This window comes from Eschscholzia californica, unplaced genomic scaffold (assembly GCF_041429995.1).
Source record: "Eschscholzia californica isolate CP2 unplaced genomic scaffold, dmEscCali1.0.p SCAF_1, whole genome shotgun sequence".
Classification (NCBI taxonomy): domain Eukaryota; kingdom Viridiplantae; phylum Streptophyta; class Magnoliopsida; order Ranunculales; family Papaveraceae; genus Eschscholzia; species Eschscholzia californica.
This window is the reverse complement of record NW_028238198.1, coordinates 16,428,632-16,445,381: the sequence shown is the minus strand read 5'-3', so window position 1 is coordinate 16,445,381 and position 16,750 is coordinate 16,428,632. Positions and strand designations below refer to the sequence as shown.

The 16,750-nt window shown below is 37.6% G+C and overlaps 2 protein-coding genes and 1 pseudogene across 4 annotated transcripts; 1 reads left to right on the top strand and 2 right to left on the bottom strand.

Annotated features, from left to right (window-relative positions):
* Positions 1 to 3,709: 3,709 nt before the first annotated feature.
* On the bottom strand, positions 3,710 to 4,596 carry LOC147564592 (uncharacterized). Its single transcript, XM_086647976.1, has 2 exons — positions 4,157 to 4,596; positions 3,710 to 4,050 (listed from the first exon to the last, which is right to left on the bottom strand). The coding sequence occupies exons 1-2, from the start codon at positions 4,517 to 4,519 to the stop codon at positions 3,880 to 3,882; spliced, it is 534 nt and encodes a 177-aa protein (XP_086504102.1). The 5' UTR covers positions 4,520 to 4,596; the 3' UTR covers positions 3,710 to 3,879.
* A 672-nt stretch (positions 4,597 to 5,268) lies between these two features.
* On the bottom strand, positions 5,269 to 8,731 carry LOC147564591 (guanine nucleotide-binding protein-like NSN1 pseudogene; annotated as a pseudogene). The gene is made up of 2 exons (XR_015223533.1): positions 6,671 to 8,731; positions 5,269 to 5,283 (listed from the first exon to the last, which is right to left on the bottom strand). The product of XR_015223533.1 is annotated as a guanine nucleotide-binding protein-like NSN1 pseudogene (transcript).
* Positions 8,732 to 11,494: 2,763 nt separating this feature from the next.
* Positions 11,495 to 14,374, top strand: FES1A (Fes1A). 2 transcript variants are annotated; one of them, XM_086647965.1, is made up of 6 exons: positions 11,495 to 11,829; positions 11,982 to 12,124; positions 12,217 to 12,267; positions 12,973 to 13,179; positions 13,285 to 13,387; positions 13,591 to 14,374. In XM_086647965.1, the coding sequence occupies exons 1-6, from the start codon at positions 11,744 to 11,746 to the stop codon at positions 14,165 to 14,167; spliced, it is 1,167 nt and encodes a 388-aa protein (XP_086504091.1). In that variant the 5' UTR covers positions 11,495 to 11,743; the 3' UTR covers positions 14,168 to 14,374. The 2 variants fall into 2 exon arrangements, with proteins under 2 accessions (XP_086504091.1, XP_086504083.1); XM_086647957.1 differs by having other exon boundaries at positions 12,958 to 13,179.
* Positions 14,375 to 16,750: the final 2,376 nt, after the last annotated feature.

Sequence of the window (16,750 nt, the reverse complement as noted above, 5' to 3'; positions counted from 1 at the left end):
TGCCTTCAAACTTTCCAAACCATCTCAAATCAACCTAAAGAATCAATCAGTTTTTCAATCTCAACTACTATGTGCAAAAGAAGCATCAATTTTCAACCATTAACAGTTCTATTTTCCATTATTATTCCCACCTGAAAACCTAATCTCAAAATCATTCCAGATCAGATCAGAAAACAAAATCCAAACGAATTTCTTCAACAACAGATCTGTCATATATTAATAGGAACCCTAAAGTTAAGTAAATCAATTACCGGAGCTCAAATCCAGGAAGCAATTAGGGGCAATAACGAGTAGAAGACAGTTTCGGTTCCTCGACCGCGGCAGTCTTGCATGTCTTCAAAGGCAACGGTGAGTCAACGACAAAGCAGAAGCATAAGTTTTCTCGAACTTAGACATAGACAGGGAAGTAATCTAGACTTTTTTTTATCTTTGTTTCTAGGTTAATTAGTTAGTACCTAGCTTTTATTTCAGTCTTGGATGTCGTTTAACAAGCATATAGTCCACCATCGGAGGGGGATTTTCTTCCCACTCCGGTTAATCGATGATCATATCATAAGTTCCAATTTCTCTTCTATTTCAACTGAATGTTACTCTAAAGTTAATCCAACTCCTATCATCTTACTTTTCATCTCCAAGAAAGGTTGTAAAGTATGTAATCATTTCATGTTTATTTGGATCCATCGCTTAACCTTATGGATCATGAGTTCGTATCGTATGTCTTATAAGAGATTTAATATTAGCATTAACTTACCTTTCGACCCCGGAAGACACTTCGATTCACATAGGTATGTCCATCTTAGTAGCCCACCTTTTGTCTCTTACGCTTCAGCTCAATCTCTTTCGAATTCTTTCGCTTTTGTTTTTAGCATAGATTTAACTACTTATCCAAGGTCCTTAACATGCTCACTTCCACCCCTCGTCGCATCTCATGTGCGATCTTTTGTCGAATTAGCCGAGTATTTATACTCGGGCTATGACGGCGATCCCATTTACCAGGTGTCTGATCAAATTCTACTTTGTGGAACTCGAACGGATATGGTCTCTGCATACGGAGAATACTGGCGGGATACCCCGGAACCATCCTTTGGCTCCACCCTACAGACACCCTTGTTCCAATCTGGAACTTCGGGTGTCTGTTTAATCCATCTTACATGTTACAGGAAGGCAGGTACTAGTTACATCTTTCAATCTATCGGAAGAAATCTCAAGACCAACTTTCACGTAATCATCTTGAAGAGTTGCCAGACATCTAAGCTACAGAATAAAGGAAGATCCACTACACGAAGTTATTTTACGCAATTCCTCATTTCTGTATTTTGGTGTATTACTTTGTTTACTGTTTATGTTAATCTTTTTACTTTGGATATTGTAATAGACTTTTAAGTTAATGTATTTGATTTCAACAAAAAAAAAATATATCAACTTCAGACATCAAAATTTGGATATTTTATCAGTGATGTAATGTCTTTTCTCTAGTTATATTTTTCGATTTTTTATTTATAACTTTGTTGTAAAAAAATGAGACCTAATATTTTTCGTATAAAAAGGTCACGATTGAAGTTTGACACTAGACTCCTAATTTATCAACCACGGCTTTTGTATGTATGACTGTCATTGCTAGCGACTCTTAACAATTTTTTCAATCTCTCTCTTCATCCGAAGAGTAAGAGTCGAGGGTGGGTCCGGTGACTATGGGCTAACTCCCTCATCAAGTCGGGTTAGCAAGCTCTGAAATTTTATGTCCATTAAAGTTATTGGTCCTCAGGTAAGTAATTTTTAAATCCTAGCGCCCAACATCCATAAGCTTGTAAAGTCTTTCGGGTTTGACCATAATAGGGCAGTCCGGTTTCGAGTTTACACTATCCAAAGTTAGGGCAAGTTCACACACTACTTAATGATGTTTTGAGAAACTCAACCATTATGAATGAGGGTCACCCAAATATATATTCTGGATTATGGCAAAACATTTAAACTTGCTGACGTAGGAATATTTAACTTCAACTCGTAAGATCTTCGTTTTTCACCTTTAGCCACCACTAAAATTCTAATCTGGACCATTGAAACTTCAATCTTATATTATTAAATTTAACTCTCTTATCTTTTCACCCAAATTTCAATCTTATACTCAGTATATTAATTTAACTACCTCGTCTTTTATAATATTTAATTAGTTGTATTGCGTATGGTGGATGAACTCTTTTTTTTGAATTGCGACCCGATCGTAGAACGGTAATTAAATACCCAACTGATTAGTTATCAGGAATTAGGAAAGGGGTGAACCGTCCCATCCCAAACTGGCCCAGGTAATAAGTAAATATTGTAACAGATGGACACTCCGCTCCTAAGACTCGACTCTCTTTTATATTGTCGTCGTTTAGACCTCTTTCATTATTGCGTAAATTGTAAAGTTAAAATTTGTTCATCACTTTATTTTCCACCCTACTTCCTCTCACGGCCTCACGCCCTCACCCACCAACATCATCATCTTTATATCTCTCACTCAAACTCTCTTTTCTATGGATGCTTCAAACCAAACTTTCATATTCAAAAAACATAAAGTCGAAATTTCCTAGTTTTAGTCAGAAATTGGTGCCAAAATGAAATTAACCCTAGAAAGAATTGTGTGTAGAGAAAAATGTGAGATGGAGTTAGTAGACAAAAACGGGACTGAATTAAACCCGTTGTCTGTGGATACCACATCCCTACGGTTGTCTGGCCGCTGCCAATCCATCGGAAAAAGGGTGGGAAAGGTTGGTTTCCCGGCCCTTCTCAAATCGACTGGCTTTCTCTGTATGCATCGTTGGTATACACAAGAGTAAGGATGTAATGCCTTTTCTCTCTCTATAACCCAACATATGCTAATGCTAATTAACCTATAAATCAACTCATAAAAGAAAGATGTTTAAAATAAAAATGGAAGATTCAGAGACAAAAAAAAAAGAGGAGATTAAAACGTTTGAGAGGCTAATTTCTGGTTCTAGGTTATGTGATTGAGGGACACAAGGTTGGGTATTTATATTTTTCAATCTTCAAGATTAGGGTTTAGTGAGAGAGACAGAAACCACTTCGGAGCCTCATTAGGAAACCCGAAAAATCAAAATGTTTTTGATAATGGCCTATTCATTTTTAAGCCCATTATTCAACTGTGGGCCTGTTCTTTTTTAAGCACGGTATCCAACTATATGGTGTAGGAGACTGAGAATTAGGCAGACAAGGGCATCCACAGGTTGCAATGGGGGCATCCAGAGGTTGCAATGGCTCCGGCAGGTTAGATGGATATTTTCTTCGACTATTTAGCCTAACAATCTAAATACATACATTCAAATAGATGGAGTTACATTTCGGAGTAATGAAAGAATGGACGGATACGTATTCCATACTCAAACTGAGGAGGGACTTCAAGTAACTTCTAATGTCCATGTCACCCACTAAAATCAAGTGGTTGTGTATTATTACCCACCGTCATATTTAAGCGTCCACAAGTCTCATGGGACTCACTAGAATGGGTCTGATCTTACACTTTTTTTTCCACCCTTTAGCCAGAGCCTGGTAGAGAGGAAAACCAATGCTGCTTTCCATGTGTGTATCAATGACTCGTGACAAAATAAAAAAAAAAATCTGTTAAACTTAAATATGGCAGATTTCAATATTCAAATTTAGACTGATTAACTTTTGATTTATATGTTTTCAACAAAAAAAAAACTTTTGATTTATACGTGATGATTAATGATTCAAATTGAATTGAACGATCGTTTTACAGTCAAGAGATGTGAAAGAAAAGAAATGAGAGAAAAAACACAAGTGTACTATTAATCTACATTAACAAACATAAATGCTGAATTACAGAAAACAGATTTTGGGTAGAACTCAAAATGTAAATTAATCATCAAACTCATCTTCATCAATCTTCTGTCCAAATCCTCTGGGTCCAGTTCTGGATCTAACAACACCCTTTTTCCCACCTCTCTTTTTCTTCTTCTCCGACTCTTCTTTCTCAAACTTCTCCCTCTCCCTTTTTGTCAAGAAATCTGTCACAGCTATATACACAACCTGTTTAACCCAAAAAACAAAAACCCATCTTAATTTACTCATCAAGAACTTCATTAAAGAAAAAAAAAAACTATGAGAAATTGGAAGAATCTTGTTAATTTTTTACCCCAATAGTGAGAATAGAGAGACCAACAAAAGCAATGAACAAAAGAAAAGAGATAACATTAGATACACCAGTGTCTTCAGGGGAAGAAGTTATCTGTTGAATACTTTCTACTTGATCATTTGTAATCAAAGCTCCTCCTTCTTCAGGTGTGGCTGAAATTCTCCATATTTCTTTATTTTTGTCTGGTGAGTGTGAATGAAAAATGGTGCTGTTTGAATTAAGAATGGTTAGTGAGGAAATTAGAGGTGAATTCAGATGAAGAGATGGGTGATTCCAGGGTTTGGGAGAAAAGGGAAATTTGGGTCTGATAATGGAGACGATAGGTGGTGGTGGGTGAAGCAGAGATATAGATGAGGCTGCCATTTTTCATCTGGTTCCAGCTTTTCCCCTGAATTGAGTGGCTTTGGCTGAGATTTTGCTATATCGTGTAGTAAACTATAGATGGAGGGAGGTGATAAGAGGGGATGGGAGTTCGGGACTTTTAATTTCGGGTAACTCCATTTTACCCCTCTAAAAATGACCAAGTCACTAAAATGTCCATCTAAAAATAACCAGCTTCCAAAATGCCCCCTAAACTATCATTGAGTCACATTTTGATGACATGTATTTTGAGTTCTAGGTTTGGCTTCTTTTTTTTTTATCAAATTTTTATTGTCACAATAGATATAGAGAAATTGCCAACCTTAATCTATGCGGATTATTGTCGGATTCACGTCGATGAGAGGGAGAGTTACCTTTGATTCTTCTTCCACACCATCTCTTCATCTTCTCTATCATATCTTCATTTTCTCCACCTTACCTTTATCTTATCCACCATATCTTCATCACCATCTTACTTCCTCTTCTGCACTACGATTTTTCTTTCATCTCCTTTTTTTGTTGGAAATTGGGTTAGGGATGAATCCCAACCACATTCCACCATAAGAAAGGAGATGTAGGGAAGATGGTATTGTGAAAATGACGAATAAACGATGAGGAATATTAAGAAAATGAAAGATAGATAGATAAAATGAATAGATAATGTAGAAGAAGAAATTCAAGGGTGACTCTTTTACATGGTGATGACCAATGTGACGAGTTACCCAAAATAAGTCAGGCAAGATTAAACTTGTCTAATTCTCTTTCCTCTGTTATGACGAAATACAAAATTTAACGAAAAGAGCAAACTTGAAATTTAATACATGGCATAAAATATCTTATTAAAAATAGCTTGGGGAACTATATTGGAAACTGCTCACCTTATGATGTCATTTTGGTTAGTTGATCATCTATCTTTAAGGGGCCAAAATTGTTCAATGTATCTCATGGGTTTAATTTTGTGGTGAGATGACACTAAGTCCAATTTGGTCCCCAATTTGTGACTAGTTGGAAAATTTAGCTCACATGTTTATCCATTTTTCTAGCTTCCAAGACCATGATTTTGTCGGTTAGACTTAACACTCATATTTTTATTATTATTTTTTTTTTTACTTTTTGTTTTAGAATTATTTATCTTTTGTCCTTTCTTTCTTCATACTAGTCAGAATTGGTTGCACACAACGACCAATCAAACATCGGCAACAACCTCCAATTTTTCCCTTCTTCTGATTACCACCTCTATCATCCTTTATGTCTTTCTCTCTAACAAAGCCAAATTGTGGTTTACCCGATTATGGTTTTAAATAAACCTTAAAATTGAGGTTTCTTACCTCAAACCAAATCAGAATTTCTTCCCTCACCCAAATTGGAGTTTCTTCGGACCTCATTATGGATTTCTAGTAGATAGAGAGGTTGGCAGACCACCATTGACATCGACCCATCCGACGACCAGTTTCGATGATTATGGAGACATGAAGGACGCAGGCAACTTTCTTAAAACAAAAGGCTGTAAAGGGAAAGATAGAGTGATGTAGACGCAGCGGAATTAAAATAAGAACAATAAAATAAACGAAGAACTGTAAAGAAAACGATAAATAAACTAAAACTTAATTAACTTCAATGGTTTTTCTCTTCAATCTGAATAACAAAATAGACTAGACCTCCTTTTATAGGATAATAGACTTTCCTAGATAGACTCAAACTAGGATTCCTAAAATAATAAAATACTCAAAACATAGAAACTTCAAAATAAAGAAATATCAAATTAAAGTAACTTCCTAATCCTATACTAATTAAAACTACTATTATGGCCGAATAGGATGTGGGAACGCGTGGACGTGGGCCCACATGTCATGCGCCTGCATCAGCACCCTGTTCCCCAGAAGGTTCGTCCTGAACCGATTTCGATGAAGAAAACAAGTTGATGCACCCGCAGACGATGAACTTTGTCATGACGATCCGTAATTCCCACTTCGAACGAAGTTTGCACTAGAATGGAAGGATACTAATGTGCAAGTAATCGTCAACCTCGTACCCAAACTCATATGCCAATGATTCTCGCAAAATTAACCTTAGTGAATAAATAATGTTCATCTCGCCATCTTCCCACGGTAGACTCAACCACTTAATACGTTTCAAGAAAGTGGTAAGTAATACGAGCAAATCTGAAGTAAGAGCAATTGTAGCTAATTTACAGGATTCCTCGTCAAGGGCCAAATTAGAAGCATAACCAATTCCCAAAAAGTTAACGATGTTGAAGCATGTAGCATCGATATGCCACTCAAAAACGGTCGTCCCACGTTCATCTTCATTATCATCGTCTTCTTCGTCCATGCTGACTGATTTCTTAGTGAAATCCACCTTGAAATCGTAGTCTGCATCCATTTTATTTGCCGATGCTAATTTGTTTGCTTTCTTCTTTTTCTTCTTTTCGGCCTTCCTTAACCTCGGATTTAGCATACCTTCTGATGCATATAGCTTTTCATATTGTTTGAAGTTAATGGTTCTTGGTTTGGTTGTATTTAGATCCTTTTCTTGACTTTCCATTGGTTCATCATCACCGTCTCTGTTTCTTCCTTCTGGTTGTTCGTCTCTTTGAGTCCCTGCTTTGGGTTGTTCATCTCCCTCTAGCATCTTCTCGTCGAAAGTAAGAGGGTAACTTGGAGGAACTTCAACACGGCTAAAATCTTCAACGGATACAAGACTACCAATGAATGAAGATTCACCCATGTAAACTTCATCAACATTGAATTGTTTGCTGAGTTCCGTCACAATTGTTGCCTCAAAATTCTCTTCTTGATTTCTAGTAGGTGGCATTGTATAGTATGGAATTTTACCCTCATTCCAATCATGGAGAACTATCTTCGCGGCAGCTGCAACATCCACGGCACCACCCTTTTTAAGCTTACCCCTAGCCGTCGCCACCATCTGAAGGAACTCATCAACTGACTCAAAGCTTTGAATTTTGTAAAGCGAAACCAACATCTTGGCAGGACAAAGCTTGAGGATCTCTTTCACTGGAGCAATGGGATCTTCTAATTTCTCAATTCTTTTGCAATTCCGAAGAACTACCGATGCATCGTTTTTCTCAGACTTGAGCATTACAACACCAGGGCAATCCAACAATTTGACATTCTTATCTAACTGAACTTCTTGTAGTGATCGTGTTAATCCTGGGGTAGCACCAACACTGACAACCCGGCATCTCTTCAAACTATTAATCAGACTACTCTTACCAACGTTAGGAAGCCCAATCACACCGACTGTAATGGACTTTTTAATCTCATGACTTCTTGAGTAATTCTTTAGCAACTTTAGAAGAGTTTCAGCTCCCAGACAGTCACTGGTTTGGAGAATATTGCCTGGTTTTTCATGTTTTGACTTAGACTTCCCACCTTTGCTGGATTTCCAACCATAATTCGACTTCTGTTCCTGTGTGCTGCATTTGAATGCACCAGCAGGTAACTCTTCCCTAAGATAGTTGAGCCATTTCTCGACAGCCTCTCGAGGAACAAGATCAATTTTGTTGAGAAGTAATACGAGATGTTTCTCGGGACCCGCCTTCAATACCAACTTCTCCATATCAACACAACGGGTACCAAAGGGATCCCTAACATCAATAACTTCCAAAATGACATCTGATGCTTCTATGACTTTGACCAACTCCTTGTAGAAAGCCTTGTCCGAGTTGTCTCGACTCTTACTATATACAGCATCATCTTCCACATTGTTTTCTACTCCAATTTTTTGTTGTTTTGAAGGAGTTGTGTCATCATCAATATCATCGTCATCTAGCAAGCCCAGCTTTCTCTTTTGTGCCTTGAAATTCATCTCCCAAGCCATCACGATTCCTGCCTCTCCTCGTTTAATAAGAATTGGAACACTCATAACGACGTTTGGACCATAATAATCAAATCTTTCTTCGGTTCCGTCTACACAATAAGATTTAGGTTGTGTTTTTGAATAAGCTCCAAAGCTACCACAACACCGCCCTTTAACTTTTACGGTACAACCTAAAGAATTATTAGTGTCGGTCAACGCTTCAATTGCACCTCCAGAATTATACAGATCAATCAAATTGGTCGGGGTAAAGGAACCCACATGATTGTATTCTCTGATTGGAGATACAATATACGGATCAAATAAATTGTCGGAGATTGTGTTATCCAATTGGATCTCTTCTTCCTTATCCGTCTCATCAAATTTTTCTTCCTCCATTATTGAAAAACTATGATTTTTTTTATCAAGAACCTCTCCTTCAATATCATCGATCTTAGTGATTAAAGTAACTTCGGAGAACTGTCTTCTCAATTCAATTTTTGTTTCTACACATGACAAACATTCATCGAGAGGAAGAAAACCATACCTGAAAATACTTTTCAATGTATCCCAATCATCAATGATCGATTTTCCTTGATCAATAAGTCTCCATTGCAGGGCATTATATTGTTCATAGATTCTTTCGGACATATGTTGCTCAACCAAAAAAACCTTATCTTCGTCGGGAACGTCTTGATTTCTGAACCAATCTTCCATTTGTTGAATCCAGAAATTTATATGAAATTGACCTTCGAAGAGTGGAATTTTAGAAATTTGATGAATTTTTCTTTCATCTTCTCGATCAATATAAAATTGAGTTGTATCTCGAATAGGATCCCAAGATAAACGTGGAAAAAATTTCCAACATTCAAGAGGAGATGTATCCATAGATATATATATATATATATTTTTTTTTGTAAAAAAAAAATCCAGAATTTTGATGGCTTTGAATACCACTTGATGTAGACGCAGCGGAATTAAAATAAGAACAATAAAATAAACGAAGAACTGTAAAGAAAACGATAAATAAACTAAAACTTAATTAACTTCAATGGTTTTTCTCTTCAATCTGAATAACAAAATAGACTAGACCTCCTTTTATAGGATAATAGACTTTCCTAGATAGACTCAAACTAGGATTCCTAAAATAATAAAATACTCAAAACATAGAAACTTCAAAATAAAGAAATATCAAATTAAAGTAACTTCCTAATCCTATACTAATTAAAACTACTATTATGGCCGAATAGGATGTGGGCACGCGTGGACGTGGGCCCACATGTCATGCGCCTGCATCATAGAGTTAATTCCTATATGGCCCCCTACTTTGTGACCAGCTTCCTTTATGGCCCCAAATTTCTGTAAATTCAAATATGGCCCCTACTTTCATGGAAATGTCATAACTACCCCTCCCATTAATATATTTTGAAAATAAATTTAGTTAGAAAATATCTCTCTCCACCTCACTTCCACCTCACATCCCTCTCCACCACACATGTCTCTCTCCACCTCACCTCTTTCATCTCCGACGGAGGTCGCCGACCGGACAATTTTCCAGCCGGCAACCTTCATCATAAAAAAAGAAAAAACTATTTTGTTTAAACTCTCCTCTTTCTCTCTCTCTCTTACCAAAAAAAGAAAAAAAAAGAAAAGAAAATCCTCCCTTCTCTCTCTCTAAATATTCTGGCGAAGGGGTTCCCCTTCGCCGGAAAAACCAGACCTTGAAGGGAGGATATTTTTTTAGAGAGAGAGAAAGAGGAGAGTTAAAAAAAAGTTTTTCTTTTATGTTGAAGGTCACCGACCGAAAATTTTTCCGGCCGGCGACCTTCGTCGGAGAAGAAATAGGTGAGGTGGAGAGAGAGATAAGGTGGAGAGACATGTGTGGTGGAGAGGGATGTGAGGTGGAGAGAGATATTTCCTAACTAAATTTATTTTAAAATTATATAAATGAGAGGGGTAATTATGGCATTTACATGAAAATAGGAGCCCATATTTGAATTTACAGAAATTTGGGGGCCATCAAGGAAGTTGGTCACAAAGTAGGGGGCGGAATTAACTCAAGAAAATAATCATTGCCAAGTTTGTGTAAGGTTGTGTTTGTTTTTTAAACTTTTCAGATCTGAAATCTGAATTGGGTTCCAATTCAGATTTCAGATGTTTGTTTTTTTTCATTAGTGAAATCTGAAAATTAAGCTGAATCGTGCATTTGTCTGAATTGGTTGAATTAGAGCCCATTTTATTCAGACTTTAAAACAAGTCTGAAATGAAGACATAAATTCTGAAATATGTAAAATGTCATATATGCCCATATATTTAGAACAATCTTTTTTCTCCACCACCACTACCACCACCAAAACAAACCACCACCACCACCAAAACAAAACCACCACCACTACCACCACCACAGACCAACACCACCACCACCACTACCACCACCACCACAATCCACCACCACAATCCACCACCACCAAAGTCCACCACCACCACAGCTCACTACTATATACCACCACCGAAAACCACTACCACCACCACGACGCCGTCATGAAAAACACCACGAAGACAACCACAAGAAACCCCACGAAAGCCACTGTAGAAAAGTAAGTGAAAACTCGTCGGATCTGTGAGGGTTTTCTTGGATCCCTAGGATTTTTCAATCAACCAGAGATATAGGTCATGGATGAAAAGCTTTAATGGATCCCTAGGGAGTGTGGGCTGGTTTTGCTACATATACATATCTAAATCCTTAATAGAACATAGTCAGACCAAATTTTGATCGTATTTGAGAGATGGGTTTAGGGTTGGTTATGTGTTCATTATTTAGGTTTTGTGATCTGCTGTGTAGAGAGAGAAAGGGAAGGAGAGAGAGTGAGCAGGAAGAAAATGAGAAAGGTAAGAAGAAATTAGGGTTTTTTTAAAAGAGATACATGAGGGTATATATGTCAAACCTATAATTCAGATTTAACTATTCAGATATGATAAACAAACATCTTACTTGGAAAATAATTCAGATTTTTCAGATTCAGCCATTTCAGTTCAGCCAATTCAGATTCAGTAGTTCAGATTCAGACTCACAAAGAAAAAACAAACACAACCTAAGACTATCATGGTCTTGGAGCCCAAATTGGAAGCTATACAACTATGGGGGCCAAATCTTCAGTTGGTGTCAGATTGGGGGCCAAATTAGAATAATATAAAAATATGACCGGCGATTACTTACTAGGTTTTAGACTTGTAAATACTCGAACCCTCCAGAAGTTTCTGGAAGAGTGAAGGAGAGGAGTCGGTCGGGATTTGAAGAAAAGAAAGTCTATTCTTATAAGTAATCTTCTCTGGTTATTCTTGGAGATTAAGAAGAGATTTTCAAGCAGTTAAGAACTGAAAAGAGTTTGTTGTGATTTTTGGTTGGAAGATATGGCGAAAGATGGATCAAATTTGGAAGGGATACTCAAATGGAGTCTTGCTCATAGTGACGGTACTCGTCCCTCTCGAAATTTGAGGTAAACTTCTCTCTATAAAACTCAAAATATGATCGATATCGTATTTCTTTAGTATGGATAGCTAGGTATTCCTGAATTAGGTATTTGTGAATTAGGGTTTTGGAATGTCTTGATTAAAGTTAATTAATTGTTGTTGGTTTGGATTGGGTTAGTGAGGAAGATAAGAAATGGTTTATGGAAGCAATGCAATCTCAGACAGTGGATGTGATAAAGAGAATGAAAGAGATAACTATTGTCATGAAAACTCCTGAGAATATATTGAAGGATCAAGGTGTTACTTCAGCTGATATTGAAGGTATATATTACCATCATTATATATTTTTTTTTTCCCTTGTTCTTGTAATGAACTTGTAACTTAATTTCTTCCATATATGTTGTTTTTGGCAGATATGTTAGATGAATTACAAGAGCATGTTGAGTCCATTGACATGGCTAATGGTAAGTTCATTCCCGTTCTTGTTCTTGTGCTTTCTTTTGTCTGAAATTTAGCTCTAAATTGTTCCTGGAACCTTGCTCTAGTTGTTATGTACACATTTTGAAATTTGAATCGCTTTTGTTTCTCCCATGCTCTTTTCTCTTATTTGGGAGTTGCATATTTGATATAGGATTATCCAATCATTTGACCTTAGCGCATATGATAAGATATAAATTCTTTTCTTTTTTTAAGTTTGAAATTTCGGGATACGTATAATCAGTGGGGTGAGTTGAACTTTGACTTGTTAAAAGTGGAAAGAAGAAAGCACATAGTAGAAAGACCCTCTAGTGATACATCGTTTTGGATTGTCGAAGACCCAATTTCCTAATGTCCTTGGTTAAACAGACGACAAACTATGTAATCAATGCAAACTTGTTCAATTTATGTGCACACGTTATGTATTGTGCAAGCCTTATTTTGTGAAAACCCTTTCAGAACTTACACAGGGAACTGAACCCCGAATGACAGGGTGAATTCTTTTTAAGCTAAACTTTGTTTTGGTAAACAATTTTTGGTTAATTTCCGATTCTCCAGTTAGCTGAGATTATGAATTCTATCATGATAGTCGATAGAGATTATGAGTGACATTGAGTTTGTTAACTCACACTAAAATATTTATTGTAGTCAATTGGTATGTTGTGGTAATGTGGCAGATCTTCATTCAATAGGTGGTCTAGTCCCTCTGCTGGACTATTTAAAGAACACACATGCTGGGATAAGAGCAAAGGCTGCTGAGGTTGTGACCACTATAGTTCAGAACAATCCCAGGAGTCAGCAGCTTGTAATGGAAGCAAATGGCCTTGAACATCTACTCTCTAACTTCGTGTCGGATTCTGATGTAACTGTTAGGACCAAAGCTCTTGGTGCCATCTCCTGTAAGTATTCTTTTGTGCTATTTCTTTCTTACTGCCCTATTAAGACTAGCACGTTAAGAATTTTATATAAATATTTGTTAATGTGTTGCATTGGTATGCTTTCAGCTTTGATTCGAAACAACAAACCTGGTACGACTGCTTTCAGGCTAGCGAATGGTTATGCAGCACTAAGGGATGCATTAAGTTCAGAGAGTGTGAGATTTCAAAGGTGCTATACCCTATACATATGTATACACATTTCTTGGTGCTCCCTGGTCATTGTTCCCTCAACTACCTCTTGCTTGGACATGTGAAATTGCAAAATAGATCGTTTAAATTTTTTTCCTGTTTCCTTTGTTGCTTTATGAGATAACCGTATTATTGTCAATTCGGGTGATGAAATTTGTGCTAATACGAGTGAATCATCAACAGGAAAGCCCTCTACTTGGTTGAGTACCTGCTTCAGGAAAACAGATCAGACTGCGGCGTGATTGCAGAACTAGGTTTTCCTCGTTTGATGATGCACCTTTTGGCATCCAGTGATGATGCAGATGTACGTGAAGCTTCACTCAGAGGCCTCCTTGAACTTGCTCGAGATGATAAAGGAGGGGCCAGTGGAGGTAGTTTGTTTAAAGATGATGTGAATCTGAAGCAAATTTTAGAAGAGAGAGTAAGAGGTATCAGTGCGATGACACCAGAAGATCTGGGTGCCACCCGGGAGGAAAGGCAGTTGTTGGATTCACTATGGAATGCTTGCTATGAAGAACCATCACGGCTTCGAGAGAAGGGTTTACTTGTTGTGGCCGGAGAAGAAGCAGGTGAAGCGCCCCCACCAGATGTAGCTAGCAGATACTTTGAACCTCCTCTGAGAGCTTGGGCAGCTGATAAGAACTCTGGAGAGAAGAAGGAAACTCAACCTCCATTGCTACTAGGTCTTGGGCCTCCATCAAATGTTCAAAGCAATTCATCAAGCTCGAGCAGGGATGAACAGCAAAATAGTCAATCTTGAGGACTAGTCTGGTGTTTCTGCTCCAGAGCTGTCTGTTTGGTTTTCTGGGTTTGCAACCTCTACCGAGGGTGAGAACTGATGTGGTTCTTGCTTACTTTTTTTCATTCACCCTTAAGCTGATGAAACAGTGAGTGTTTGTACCCATGGATTAACCATGAGAAAAACGGGTTAACGTTTATTCTCTAATTATAATTACGTGTTTAGTTTGTTTTGTTGTTGTTGAGAGAATCGTAATTATAATTACGTGTTTAGTTTTTTTTGTTGAACTAGTCGCAGATGGAAATTGTAAGCTACCCCAAATGATATCCCCTCTTTGTGTCAAACTTCCGTACGAAGAGCAAGGGGGGAAATGGGGAAATCTTTGGTAGTAACAAAAGAAAGGAGGTGAATTTTTCTCCCTCCCTTTAATTTTAGGCCACCGTTTCGGGAAAAGCAGAAAAATTTCCGGGGAAGACGGTGAAAAACCAAAAAAACTCAAACCAAACGCATGTTTAAGTTGCCGGAAGAAAGTCGCCAGCGACAACTGACATCTTCTCTCTCCCCTTTCTTTCTCTCTCTTCTCTCTCCTGACTCTCTCTCTGTCTGCTCTCTCCTGACTCTCTCTCTCTCTCTCCTAACTCTTCTCTCTCCTGACTCTTTCTCTTCTCTCTCCTGACTCTCTCTATCTGCTCTCTCTCTTCTCTATCCCGACTCTCTCTATCTGCTCTCTCTCTCTTTGTCTCCGGCGAAGGGAGGAGCCCCTTCGCCGGAGCTCTTCTGGTTTGCAACCAAACGGGATCTGGTTTCTTCAGACCAGATCTTGTCTGGTTTACAACCAAACGAGCTCCGGCGAAGTGGCTCCTCCCTTCGCCGAAGACAGAGAGAGATAGCAGATAGAGAGCGAAGAAAAAGAAACAAAAGAGAGAAAGAGAGTGGCAGGAGAGAGTGAGAGAAAAGGAAAAGGAGAGGAACAAAAAAGATCTCGCCGGAAATGGTTGAAGTCGCCGGTGATGGTGGAATTTGTCGGAGATGGTGGTGTCAGGTGAAAGGAAGAAGAAGATGAAAAGTGGAGTATAAAGATTTGGTTGTTTGGGAGAAACAAAAAATTTGTAATTTTTTTTGTTTCCACCCAAAACTTCACACCCCAGAAAATTTCTTTATTTCCCCATAACACCGACCTAATTTTATGAGGGCAATGGGGGAGTAAATAAGGAAGAAAGAAAGAAAAAGAGAGCAAAGTCCGCATGCCGAATAAAGAAAAAGAAAAACAAAGAGAGAAAAGTCACAAGAGCAAACTAGAAAAGAAAAATTTTTGGGTTTCTGTGAGCATGATGCCATGATCAACCCTATAATCCATGAGACTTGAATAAAATAATACATCAGAACCCTGGCAAGCAGGGGCGAGGCTACATGAGGGCTTGTACCAGCAAAGGGCTTGTACCAGCAAAGGGCTTGTACCAGCAAAGCAGCGTTTGTCTTTGACCTGGTGAAGGTCCAACTCTTTGAACCAAATTTTTGTTAAGCCCGTAACAAAAGAGAGAGTAGACGATGAACAATTCTAAAAGAAATCTTTTGCCATTGATATGAACAGTGATCCAAAAGTTGGATGGACAGAGATATTGTCGAATTAAAGGTAGATATCACCAGATTAAGGGAGAGAGTCAGAGGGATAAAAAGCGAGCCGGAGATAAATATATACGAAGAAGATCCATTGGTAAAGAGTTCTTTTGCTGCAGACAACAAAAAAAATCGAAAAACACTATCTTTCTCACTCTTCATCTCTCTCTATCTCTCGGCAGAGGCAACCCTTTTATCCATGACACTCTTTTTACTTATATTTTTGTTTATGTTGCGTGTACAACTATTGTATGTGGACTAAAATTCTCAGGTTTTCCAAATGAGTTGGTTACAGATAAGTGAACCTGTAATTTCTTGTGTGCTCATATAACATCCAATTTCATTTTTAATCCTAACCTTCTTATTATAAATATTTCGTATAACTTTTCTTTATTTACAGTCACTAAAACGTGCCCCTACAACAAAAATGTTTTGGCCTTGTCAGGGTTGGCAAGTGATATATTTTTTGATGTTCATTTTATTTTTCGGGCTTACTATGTTAGCATTTGACCTTACTCTGGTAAATTTTTATGCAAAAAATCATTCCATAAAGATTAGGTTACCGACAACCATGGATTGACTAATTTGACCGGAAAATAATAATAAAAAATAGAATTTTTGGGTGTATGGCCCAAAAAAGTGGCCCTAATAGGACTTTTAGTCCTCCCTAATCCCATAAAGGGTATAAAAACCAAAATAATATTAGAAATAGATATCTAATCCTTTTGGTTCAATCTAGAGAGCAATCACAAATCCCTAGAATAATTATACTTTATTAATACCCAGACTAACCTTTAGTCCTATATCTAAACAGTTATAAGATCAAAATCTGTTAAGATATTTTCCATTTTTATCTCACTCTTTCTCTCTCCAATCACGTTTTATATTAAGCAACCGTGATCTTCATTAGCTTTCTATAACCGAAACCTTCTGGTTTTGTCTCTCTCTCTCTCTACATCTTAACCGAAACCTTCTAGTTTTTGTCTC

Excerpts from the sequence above, each read along its gene's own strand:
- LOC147564592 (XM_086647976.1), bottom strand. The coding sequence starts at position 4,519 with ATGGCAGCCTCATCTATATCTCTGCTTCACCCACCACCACCTATCGTC. Across the intron at positions 4,051-4,156 it reads TCTCTATTCTCACTATTGGG|GTTGTGTATATAGCTGTGAC; the intron begins GTAAAAAATTAA and ends TGGGTTAAACAG.
- FES1A (XM_086647957.1), top strand. The coding sequence starts at position 11,744 with ATGGCGAAAGATGGATCAAATTTGGAAGGGATACTCAAATGGAGTCTT. Across the intron at positions 12,268-12,957 it reads GTCCATTGACATGGCTAATG|ATCTTCATTCAATAGGTGGT; the intron begins GTAAGTTCATTC and ends GTAATGTGGCAG. Across the intron at positions 13,388-13,590 it reads GAGAGTGTGAGATTTCAAAG|GAAAGCCCTCTACTTGGTTG; the intron begins GTGCTATACCCT and ends AATCATCAACAG.